At 41.0% G+C, this 12,665-nt stretch overlaps 1 protein-coding gene across 2 annotated transcripts in view; it reads right to left on the bottom strand.

Moving 5' to 3' along the window:
• Window positions 1–9,473, bottom strand: part of BLMH (bleomycin hydrolase) — a 39,950-nt gene extending 30,477 nt beyond the window's left edge. Inside the window, exons 1-6 of one of the 2 annotated variants that reach the window (XM_036033304.1) lie at window positions 9,273–9,473; window positions 8,825–9,025; window positions 4,632–4,741; window positions 3,682–3,823; window positions 2,998–3,086; window positions 1,541–1,633 (exon numbers count right to left, since the gene is read on the bottom strand). In XM_036033304.1, the coding sequence (XP_035889197.1) occupies window positions 1,541–1,633; window positions 2,998–3,086; window positions 3,682–3,823; window positions 4,632–4,741; window positions 8,825–9,025; window positions 9,273–9,285 (648 nt within the window). In that variant the 5' untranslated portion in view covers window positions 9,286–9,473. The remainder of the gene's footprint in view (window positions 1–1,540; window positions 1,634–2,997; window positions 3,087–3,681; window positions 3,824–4,631; window positions 4,742–8,824; window positions 9,026–9,272) is intronic. The other variant, XM_028520505.2, reaches the window with a different exon arrangement.
• Window positions 9,474–12,665: the final 3,192 nt, after the last annotated feature.

The raw sequence follows: 12,665 nt of genomic DNA, 5'->3' as shown, positions 1-12,665 counted from the left end.
CCCACCATCTCATTATAATCATGAAGGAAAACAAATTATGCAAGAGATATGGCCTCAGGAAGAGAAATCATTCCAAGCAGAAAAAAAAGAGAACTAACATTTACTGAACAACTGCTATGTGCCAGACACTATGCCTCGCATTCTTACATTTGATATGTATTTGATTCCCACAAAAATCCAATGAGGAATATATTTTAAGTCCCAAAATGAATTCTTAAGCTAAGTATCTTACCCAGGATCACAGAGCTGTTAAGTGACAGAATCAGAATTGAAACCCACATCTGTCCGACTACTTCTTTCTACTACACTGAGATACCATTCCGAAACGAGAACATTTAAAAAGAGTTAAGCCCTGGTTGGTGTAGCCCAGTGGATTGAGTGGGGGCCTGCAAACCAAAAGGTTGCTGGTTCAATTCCCAGTCAGGGCACATGCCTGGGTTGTGGGCCAGGTCTGCAGTTGGGGGCACGTGAAAGGCAACCACACATTGATGTTTCTCTACCTCTCTTTCTCCTTCCCTTCCCCTCTCTCTAAAAATAAGTAAATAAAATATTTTAAAAATAATAAAATAAAGGGTTAAGTATGAGATAATTTAAATGCATTTGGCAAAATGAAATCTCTACATTAACCCATTCAACAAATACTTAAGAAAGAGCTACTGTGTTAAGCATAGGCTATGCATTTAAATAAACTGAGACTTGAGAGCTTAAGGTGCCTGACTCAGGTCACATGGCTGCTTAGTAATGAGACCAGAACTCAGACAGTCTGACTCCAGACCACGCTTTCAAACACACTGTACTTCCTCTCTAAACTTCAAAGGAAAACATGAGTGTTGTCCACTGCAGTAAAAGGAAATTGTTATTTGAGTAACTCCTAGTTAAGGGTCCACAAGATGAAAAAAGGAAATGTTTATTCTTTTCTCAAAGCAGTTTCAGAAGTTCACGCATATTCTTCTGGATTATGGTATTAAGTTATATTCTTAACTGCTTTTATAATAAATATTACCACCTTAAATTTGCCTAATGCACTTTAGGTTTTCCAAAATGTTTTCTGATATAACCATCAATTTTATTATACATTTGTTATTTTAACTGATACAACCACTAATACTTTCCTATTTTTATCTCTAAGAATAAAGACAAAAGTCTCAGTATCTCCTGCAATCCTTCACATTTCTGCCCTTCTAGCTTAATTTGCTACCAATCACACTCAGAAAATGTATGTTTCAGCTACACTACTCTCTGAGAATTCCCCCTTTGTTCACGCTATTCCTTTTGTCTAGAATGGTCTTCCCTACTATCCATCTGGTAAATTCCTACTGTTCTTTCAAGAACTGGTTCAAATACCTTCCACATGAAACCTTCAGCTGACTGAATTAATCACTCTCTCCTCTATGACCACCAAATCTTTTTTACACATCCCTATTGTGGGATTTATAATTATCCATGTGTTTCTTTCCCCCAAGGGATTGAGCTCCTTGAGAATCCTAGACTCCTAGAAGCTCCTAGAAAGATCACAAAAAGTCCAAATAATTGTTATTACCTCCTCCATCATGACATCCTGCACGTCTGAGATTTCTCCTTTGGTCGCTCCGCTGTGGACCAGGTTCCGCAGGCGTATACAGAATTCTCTCAACTACAGCAGAAAGTCAGTCATTCAGCACCACAATATTTACCAAATTCAACTGCAAATGAGCCTAACACAAACCAAAGCTCATTCTATTTTGAAGCATAACTCAGCCAAGACCCAGGGCAAAGTTCATAAAAGCAAATGTGTTTTTCTCCAACCAGTCTACTGGAACATACAGCTAAAAACACTCTCCATAGAAAAAAGAAACCATGGATTATTCCTGAAACAGACTGGATGAAGAGCTCCTGCTCTGTAAGAGAGGGTACTCTTTGTGACAGTACGTGCCTGGGTATGGGAAATACATCTGATTCCATAATGCTTGTGACCCGTAGAAAAAGCAAGAGACTTAAGATGATTATGCCATTAAATCACTCTCACAGATTTTTATTTAGAATTTTCCTGGTTGTCTACTTCTCTACCAAACCATTATGACTATGGCTAGGCCAACCCCCCCCCCCCCCATATAACTTTCATTTTTGTTGTTTTCAAATTTTAGAGATGCCCAAAACAATTGTGGGCCTGAAATCTAACTACGATGCTAAAGAGGATTTTGCTTTCAACTAAAATGGAACCCAATGCTATATTGTTAGTGATCTTTTAGCCTGTGGATAAGAATCCCCAGTATTTCTAGGTAGAAAGTAACCTACTTCTAATTGGTGAAACACATCTACAGTTTATCTTAAAATGTCATCTTTCTCCCAAGAATGACAAATCCAATTTAGCCTCACAGATCAGGACAGCCGATTCTGGCAACTCCCAGTTTTCAAAAAAGATGTCTGGCTGACAAAGCAGCATCTCTATAGGATTTATAATCCTCCTTGGGAATTGGGTTATGCAAAGAAGAGAGAATGATCTATTAAGATAAATGAAGCAATAAAAAGCGGCTCAGTGACTACATCAAATCGTTAGTGTATGAATAAACTGCACTGATGTGGTTTGGGGAAGCCTCTGAAGTCAGTGTACTCTTTAAGGAAATCTCACAAGTAGGTTTTTGGGTTTTTCTTTTTACCAGTACATAATGCTGTCCCAGCCCATTTCCACTAGAACCAAGTGAGAGGCATCGTATTACCCCAGGACAGGCTTCTGCCCCATATTACCGAAACATAAGACTTACTTTCTTGAGTACTCGGAAGAAAATATTAAAATCAATAGAAATAAAAGTGGAAGCTTTTTAAAAAGAAAAAACACACCCTAATCTCAGTTATTTTTTTTTGTTAATATACAGCTACACTGTTTTTGTGAGACACTGGTTAGCTATCTTGTACACAAACTATGTGCACTGAAATGTTCAGAAATCCCCTTGGAAGATCAGTTCGAAGTTTTAAGGTAAGTTCAGTAAATTCAATCCCACCCTGCTCCGTACGTTGTACCTTGTGATTCAGAATATCATTCATCCTTCTGGTCGCCTCTGTTGTATGAGATTCAGGGAAGCACTTCTTAGGAAGAAGACCATATTTTTCTAAAAGAAAATAAATTTTAGTGTTCAACAAGGTAAAAGTAAACTCTAGCACTCTAGCATTAAAAATCCTGGCAAAAATAACTATTGCTTTAAAAACGAGGCCATATTTTGTTGGCCTCGGAAAACTTAACAATCTTATGCTTCATAAAATTAAACAGGTTAACCTCCATATTTATCCATCTACCATAGAGTTAATTCTATTCTTTTTTATCTATCACACTTTGTAAAGCGCTCAGCGTGATGAGGTTTTCCCAAAAGACAACCCTTTTTAGAATGAGGACATTTTCAAACAGTTGGAAGTTTCAATGTTTCTTAATTACATCAAGAGAAAAGTTTTTTTTGTATAGAACATTAGTTTTAGCTAACACAACCTTTTCTCCTCCAATCCACCCTTCATAGTACCTATCTCCTTACCTCCCATTTAGGAAAGGTACTTTATAGGTGAGTGTGCGGGATTAAAGTTCTTAGAGCTAACTACATACCCTTTTGGAGACCAGTTCTGCTCTGTGCTTAACCATCAAAGACATGGTCTATCCCTAACTACAGAGCCTTGCTTAATCATTCTGCTTCAATTCCATCAGAGAAAGGCTCTTACCAACAATATTGACAAGCATATCCCATTGTCCCCCATCATTTGCAGGATTTGAGAGTAAATACTGCACCAGCCTTCCGTCCTCGGGCTCCTTTTTCTGGGCTGTGTCCACAAAAGCATTTAAGAAGTAGTAACAGCGTTCAACCTAGAGTAGAGAAGTTAAATAAAATTAATTAATACCTTTATTTGCATTATCAACAGAACAGCAATCTTGGAATTACTATATACCCCATACAGTAGGTTTGCTTTTTTTTTTAATGGAATATAATTGACATAAGAGTTTCCAGTGGGTTTTTTTAATCTTTTTTATTGAGGCATAATTGACATAACATTATATTAGTTTCATGTGCACATAATAGGTATTTTTAAACTAAAGTAGATAACTAAATATCAGTATCTGGCCTCATAAAAATATTTAAAGTTTCTTCTTATACTTGTGTATACACATTCCAACAGTTTATCCAAAACAAGGCATTGCTTTATTTTGAAATAAAATCTGTTATTTAAAGCCTTCAATCAATAAACATCCAATGGACACTCATGAAACATACATTTTAAAGATTTAAAAAAGGGAATAAAATTATTTACTGTTTTCAATCAAGTACTACCCAAAGAAGCAAAATTAGGTCCTAGAAAGACCAAATAACCTAAATAAAGGTGCTAAGAAAAAATTATTAAAAAGAAACTTAAAAATGTTCAATCACTTAAGAAAGAAACAAGGAGGCAGTAGGGCCAGTCGACAGACTTGTTTCATTGCAAAACATGGACACCTACCAACCAAAGGCAGTTCTGCCTTTGAAAAAGTCAACTTTTGATACTCTAGAAATCAGAACAAAGGGTGTCACATCTATAAAATGGAGGTAAGATGCAACTTGAAACGCAAGAAATGAAGAGACAGTCCCTCTTAAGGTTGATAGTGAAACAAAGAAAATCCTTCACAATCAGTCCCATACCTTGTCCCAGAAAAAGAGGTATGATTGACTAAACTCAAATTCTTCAATATTTAATTTTTTCATGAATGGAAGTCTCATAACATTTAGAGAAGAAAAGATCCAGCATCGCCCTGAAACAAGATAGCAAACCAAGAAATTATGATGAGTGTTCACACAGATTACACTATATTTCCCAACAATGAGCCCCTGACAAGATCTTGAACAATTTAAGACTAAATCAGAAAAAGCAGAAATATTTTTTTAAAAACAAGAAAAGTAATAATTACTATTTGCACTATATACCTGCAAAGGTGTAACATTCTTAACATATAAAAAAGAATCTTTTTACATATCAAATAAAGAATCCACGACAAACCACCTAAGAAAATCACATTAGGCCCTGGCCAGGTAGCTCAGTTGGTTAGATCATCGTGCTGATATGCCCAGGTTGCAGGTTCGAAATGTGGTCGGGGCACATACAATAAGTAACCAATGAATGCATGAGTAAGCAGAACAACAAATCCATGTTTCTCTCTCTCTAAAAATCAATAAATTAAAAATAAAAATTTTAAAAAAAGAAAACCACATTGGAAATACTACTGATAAGAGAGCTTTCTTGCTCCCTGGCCATCTTGACAGCAGCTCTTGGTTGCAGGCTGTCCTGCAGCTAAGGCAGGAAGACAATAGCTACAAAAAAAGACAAAAAAGTAGCTGGGGTCGATCAACTCGAGGCTCCAACTTGTTATACACAGTGGAAAGTACATGCTTTGCAGGTTCAAGCAGACTAAAATTGATCAGATAGGGCAAAGCGAAACTGGTCATCCTTGCCAACAACTGTCCAGCCTTGAAGAAATCTGAGATAGAGTACTGTGCCTTATCGGCCAAGACTGGTGTCCATCAGTAAAGTGGCAATAATATTGAACTGGGCGTAATGTGTGGGAAATACTACAGGATATACACACTGGCTATCACTGACCTAGGTGATTCTGATACTATTAGAAGCATGGAAAGTAAATTATGCAACATTTTTCTTTAATAAAACTGGCCAGAGCTTGGTTTAAAAACTGAAAAGAAAGTAAAAAGAAATACTGATAGAGAAACATGAGCAGAGGTCATACATAATTTAATGACCATAAAGATATGTGGTAACCAAACAAAATGTTTTTTTAAAGATTTTTATGTATTTTTTTTTTAGAGAGAGGGGAAGAAAGTGTGAAAGAAAGGGACAGAAACATCAATATAAAAGAGAAATAGCCTCTTGTAAGAACCCCAACCAGGGACCAAACCTGCAACCCAGGCATGTGCCCTGACTGGGAATCAAACCGGCAACCTTTCACTTTGTGGGACATCACCCAACCAGCTAAGCCACACCAGTCAGGACAAAAAAAAATTTTTAAGTTCATTATAAGATACCTGTTATGTGGAGAAACATTATTTTTTAATTTATAATGTTCAATATTGGCAAGGGGTTGGGAAAATGGCATTATCATACACTCTGGACAGCAATCTGAACAGGTACTGAACATCTGAGGGCAATACGTGGTAAAGCTTTAAAAGGACTCTGCCCTGTATCTGGAACATACAGTATATGCTTCAGTATACGGTAACACTAACATAAGTCAATCCCCCTTCTCCCAATGACAATTAAAATATTTTTCACATGCACTGTGGCGTCAGAGCCTTCGCCATGGTTAGATCCACTCTTTCAATCAGAATACATCATTTTTCTCCCATCAAGGATGTCTAGCAATGTTCTGAATCCACGCACGATGCTGTCCCCGAACATTTTATGCCACACCTCGACTATACATTCACTCTTCATCTGCCTTGCAAGTGGACAATCACAAACTCTGCAACGTCACTGTTTCCTGCACTGACATGAGCGATTCTATTTTAGAAGGCCTATTTGCAATACCCAGGAATACACTGTGTTCAAATTTTTTGCTTTTTAAAAAATTGATTCAATCAATTGATCTTTATAAGCATCCAAAACTAGCATGAATTGAGGTTATTTCAGAATGTCTTTGCCAAATGATATTTTACTTCAAAATAAATTAACTGAGAGTGCTCATTATGAGAGTCTTTATAAGGCCTCAAATATAGATCACTTCTCTTTGGAAGAAAAATTCAGAGGGATAAAATGACTTACATTTGGGCGTAACTTTTACTGACATGAAAATATGTTCACAATATATTCGTAAGTAGAAAAGGTAGGTAGGTCACCTAACAATATTTAAGGTATCCACCCATATTTCTCTCTCTCTCTCACACACACACACACTAAAGACCTGATAGAAAAAATATTTACATGTCAGTATTTTGCAAATATTCTCCACTGAACAACAGTAACTTTATAACAAGAAAAAAAAATAAGTAACTACAGTGTTTTTTGAAAGTCATTGACTTGGCAGACCCCATCTTTACCTTGGGTTTATCTCTATGCTATCTCTCTCGTATCTACTATATCATTTCCCACCAGCAGGAATCTGTATGAACTATTAATGTAAAAACTGTATGAAGCCCTGGCTGGTGTGGCTCAGTGGACTGAGTGCCGGCCTGCAAACCAAAGGGTCGCTGGTTCAATTCCCAGTTAGGGCACATGCCTGGGTTGCAGGTCAGGTCTCCAGTGGGGGGCATACGAGAAGCAACCACACATTGATGTTTCTCTCCCTCTCTTTCTACCTCCCTTCCCCTCTCTAATAAATAAAATCTTTAAAAAAATGTATGAAAATAACTACATAGTTGATGTACTATTTGTATCATTTGTAAATAAAAGTAACACTACAGAATATATAAGACCTAATCTCTTCCAAATGACCATTTCCCCACGTTTCCCTAAGAGGTTACTGCAATCTAAACTACATAGGGCCACTGCGACATTACTAACTATATAATTTGCAGCTTGATGGTACACACCACCCTATCCACTTTCTACTGCAGCAAAATATTAATTATTGCAAGGTCATTATTTTTCCTTAACATTTAAAAATCAACTTTACTGAGGTATAATTTACATATAAAATATAACCATGTTAAATGGTTATATTTTAATATAACCATGTTAAATGGTTATATTTTATGCACAGTTTGAGTTCTGACTAACTCTAAGCAAGCACTGATCTCCTATCTGTCAAAATAGACTGGGAATAGGTTTAAAATGGATAGACTTTAAAAAGTCCTTCGAGCCCTGGCCAGTGTGGCTTAGTTCACTGGGTGCCATCCCATAGGGTGAAGGGTTGCCAGTTTGATTCCAGGTCAGGGCACACACTTGCATTGTGGGTTTGGTTGCTGGTCATAGAGCGTGCAAGAGGTAGCCAATCAATGTTTCTCCCCCTCCCTTCCCCTCTCTCTAAGAAATAAATATTTTTAAATAAAGGTCCTTTTGGGCCCTGGCTGGCTAGCTCTGTTGGAGCATCGTCCTGTGCACCCAAAGGCTGCGGGTTTAATTCCTGGTCAGGGCACATACAGGAGGCAACTGATCAATGTTTCTCTCTCCTTTCCTCTCTCTCTAAAATCAATACAAATCTTCTGGTACAATACATATCTTCTGGTAAGGATATTTTTAAAATGTCTTATTAGTACCATTTTGTTGTGAGAACGTCCTCCTCATTTAGATTCCTTTCACTGTGGCTGTTTTTCTGATAGTAGGGCTGGATAATAGATAAGAAAACAAGAGCTCTTGACCAGTAAGAGAGACCTGAAGTATGTTCTGTATTACAAACTGTTCTATTGGTGGTAACTGAGCCAACATTTTCTCAAGTTGCAACCAAGAAACACATTTAAAAATAATGTTCTATGACATGTTGATGTGACTACATTGTATCTTTTCCATTTTATACACTGTATATGGCCTTCAAGGCAATTTGGGTGCGTCCTCTAGGAAATGGACATTTTTTGCATGGTCTGTTTTGTACCAAGGACATATATATCTCCAAGACATGGGCATGCAATCACTTAACTTCAGCAGAGTCTGGTGAATTACATTCAAACAGATGACCATGCACTTGTCACTTTAGTGCTCAAATACAATACAGCAACAGAGCACCAAAACAAGTCACAAAGTAATGTTCTTGAACTTGCCTTTACCTATTCCTGTTCTCCAGGAATTTTCTATCAGTTCTTTCAATACAAACCTCTGCTCCCCTAAAGTCATTCTTAAAATGGGACACAGTCAGGAGGTCCAGTAAAGTGTGCCTGAAGTTTTAAGAGTTCACCTGAGAACTTCTGGTTGGTGACCGGCTTGCCTTCCTGAGGTACAACATGCTGGAACACATACTGACTGCCCTGTACCGTGGCCCTCTTCAGACAGATGTCCAGCAGGTCGTGGGTGGTCCCAACATTCTGGGCGAGTACGAACTGAGGGTCGGAATTCAGTTTCTGAAGCAGACCCGATACCTTCTCCGTATTCAGTCCTGTTGGAAAACCAAATGGGATGATAACACCAACAAGAGGCTGCAGAGGGCTGGTCAGGGACTCCCACATCCTGGCTGTCTACTTCATCAGGGCATCCTGAGATGACCATGGCAGTGGTCCATCCGCAAGATGCTGTCTTCCACGAGGCCGCTCCAGCCCGCCCAGGGAGCTCCATCTCCTCCATACCCCCAACCCCGGCCCCGGCCCTGCCCCGCAGCCGGGCCCCGGCGGGGAAGAGCGGCATCTCACCTACGCTGTTCATGGCGCCCGCGCTGCCCGGCTGGGGAACGGTAGTGCCCGGGGTCCTCCGGTGAGTGCCCGGGTGGCTCCGTGGATCGCTGCCTAGGAGTCCCGACTTGCCTCTCGCGCGCCGAGCGCCGGAAAGAGAAAACGGGCGGGGAAGCTGCTGAGGGCTGAGTCCGAGAGAAACGGGGTCCGTGGAGGGACAAAACTCCCTCCCTCGCGTTGCTGAGTCAGCGCCGGCGGGGCTGGTGGCCCGGCTCGCGGGAGGGCAGCCGTGGGCGGACTCGCTGCCCGGTTTCGTCTTCCCCTTGCCCCAGGCGGCTCTGGAGGCCCCTCCGCCCCCGCAGCCTCTCTCGGCTGCCCATGACCCCCAGGTGGCGTCCGCGCTCTCTGCCAACCGGGACCCCGCTTCCGGGCCACTGGCGCGCCCTACCCGGACCGGGCTGGCTCCGAGTGCGGGTCCTGACGGGTGCCATGGACGCGCAGAGCCCGAACACTCTAGCTTTGGGGAATTGACTCCATTACGCCTTTTCAGAAGCCAAGAGGGGACGACAGGGCGGAGCTCAGGGGCTGCATATTAAGCACAAGCATGGCTTAGGACGGGGTGACTTGCCCCCTCAAAAATGTACCAAAGTCTCTCCCTATGTAGAGGCGTCCTTTGCTGACTCGTCTCTGCAATTTCATTGGCAACTTGTTGCTTGGATTCTAGTAAGAACCAAGTGCCTGTATTTGAGGGGAAATGGGTACCAAGCTCCTTCCCGCCCTCTTAGAAGATAATTTATCTTCTAAGAGGATGGGTTTTACAAATGAGCATCTGCTAATTTCAAGAAAACGACTCATTCAGGCCTTCGTGGAGTTGGTGACTGTCACCTACCTAGCCCAGCAGGCACTGTGAGGTTCAACAGAAGTCAGTGTTAAGCATCAATGCTGTTTTGCAGACGAAGCTGTTTTGCCAGACACCGTACAAAACCTACAGGAGCCGCGCCCGCCCCCCGCCAACAGGCTGTCAGGATAACTCAGCTGTTTTTACAAGGTTTTGAGATTGTTTAGTCCTTTTATATTGTTTTGCGTGCTCTAGCATCTCAACCCTTAGTGAGATGTTAGGATGGGACCCCCAGGTAATAAAACAGATACAAATATTTCTTCCTTATCATTGAAACAGTGAGAGTCTTCTCTGGAACCTAGAATCTAGATCCCGGTTTGAAAATCATCACTGGTTCTAAGGAACTCCAAAATCTGGAAAAATCCACACTCAGACCCCAATCATTCATTTGAGAAATCACAGTCTCTATGTCCCCAGAGAGACCTAGCTAAAGTTTGGGGGTGTGACTTAGCAAATATCTCCAACAGGGCCTGTTAACTGTCCTATTGGGAGAGTGTTCTGATGTCTGAAGAAAAGGAACAGGCTGAAAACTATGCTGACAGAAATCGCTGGTCCTTTTACAAAATGATGTTCAAGCATCCTGCCCAATTCAACTCAACATTTTATTCAATATCTACCATATACCAGATACCAGGCAAGCTGCTGGTGGTATGGAAACTAACAAAGCTTAATCTTGCCCTTAAGAAACTCACAATGTAATGAGAAAGATGCAAAAATCACTTTGGACAACCTGTACTAGCTTATCGGTAGTGCTGTAGAAACAGTACGGAAAGAGCTGTTAATTAAGGCCAAATGTGTCTGAGAAAAGAGGTGAAAAATTAGCATAATCTTAAACAATGAATAGGTTTTTGAAGGAGGGGAGGCAGAAGAAAGGCATGCGAGACACCAGCAAAGGCACAGAGGAATTAAAGTACACGGTGAAATCATGTTCAAGGAAACTGCATCATAGTCTGATGTGGTTGAGAGCAACAAAGGTTTTGAGATCAGGGGCAAGGTGTAGGACTGGAAAGGTAGGTTTGGGTCAGGGTGTGAAGGATTTTATATGCCATACCTAAGCATTTGGATTTTATCATATGGTTAATTAGAAGCCAAATGAGTTTTTAAACAAAGGAGAATATGCTTAGTTCTATGTAAAGAAAGGAACTCAGCAGCAGTGGGATGATTTGGAGGGGAGAGATTCTGGAGATAGAGAAACTAGTTAGAAGGCTATTCTTGGAGTCCATTTGGGAGATGACAAAAGCCTTGAACTGTGGAAGGGGGAGAGGCTGGATAATTTGGAAGTTTTCAGTTGAATGAGAGGATAGATAGTGAGATCATCCACCAAGAAGAGGAATACAGAAAAATAGATGTTTGGTAGTACGTGAGTGAGCAGATAATGAACTCAGTTTGGGCCTTGGCAAATTTGGAGTTCTCACAGAACACCCAGGAAAAGTCCAGGAGGCCAATTAAAAGGTGTCTAGAGATCAAATAGGACACAGAGGTCTTGGAACAATAAAAGCAACAAGTTTGCAGAGGGAAAGGGAGTAAAACAAAGAAGAGACATGGATGGAGAATAGCAGCCTGGGCGGCAGCATGCAATTGTACAGCTAGTTCATGGCACAAGGGTGCCATGCTGAGTGGGGTGAATGGGGCCTGAAGTTCGGTTCAAGCTTTCCTTGCCAAGCCACATACCCTGGCCCAGGTGTGTGCCCAGTCAGTACGGTGCACTATTACCTACTTCTTACAAAGATTCCATATGGGGGTAGCATTAGCTCTGGAAACAGTAACCTTTAAAGATGGGGTGAAGGCAAAGGAGCCAGCAGAAAAAGACACAGCAGTCAGGGAGGTAGGAGAAGGCCTGGAGAGTTATGTCCTGGAATCTCAGGAAGGCAAGGAGAAGATGGTGAATGGGCCTGAAAGCTTCAGTAAAATAGGATCGAGTTTGGCAAACTGGGTGAGAGGTGACCTTAAAGGGGGCAACTTCAGTGGAAGGGCAGGGTGAGCAGAAGCCACACTAGTAAGTTGAAAAGAAAGGAAATATCAGATAAACTCTTTGGGAAGAAAAGGAAAACAAATGTCTACCTAGAGGATGAAGTGCAGAAACCAGGACAGATGAGAGATTAAATATATGCCATTAACTATATTGCTAAAATAAGAGCCCAGGAGAGTAGGAGGGATGGAATCACTGGGGAAGGTGGAGGGGACTAGTTTTACACCTACTGCTATTCTGTACATGCCATAGAGTACATTTCCTCACCCCATTAATAGAGATGCTTATCATTGCCTTGCCAGTTCTCTCACTCTGCCCTCATTGTCGGGGTGGTACCCTTAGTACTAGCTTTCCACCTGGCAACTCAGCCCCCATGTGGACACAGACAAGAGGTGGAGAACGAAACTGGTGTCTTAGTAGGTCCACCCCAAATGACCCACCCAGGAAGACATTTCTCCAAGAATAGAATTCTTAGGATCTGACTCTATCCAGAAGGATGTTGTTGGGCCCTGTGACACCTCATGGAACAGAGCAGCCAGAAACTTAA

The sequence above is a fragment of the Phyllostomus discolor genome, chromosome 8, assembly GCF_004126475.2.
Source record: "Phyllostomus discolor isolate MPI-MPIP mPhyDis1 chromosome 8, mPhyDis1.pri.v3, whole genome shotgun sequence".
NCBI lineage: Eukaryota > Metazoa > Chordata > Mammalia > Chiroptera > Phyllostomidae > Phyllostomus > Phyllostomus discolor.
The sequence above is the reverse complement of the archived record's forward strand: the minus strand, read 5'-3'. Positions and strand labels throughout refer to the sequence as shown.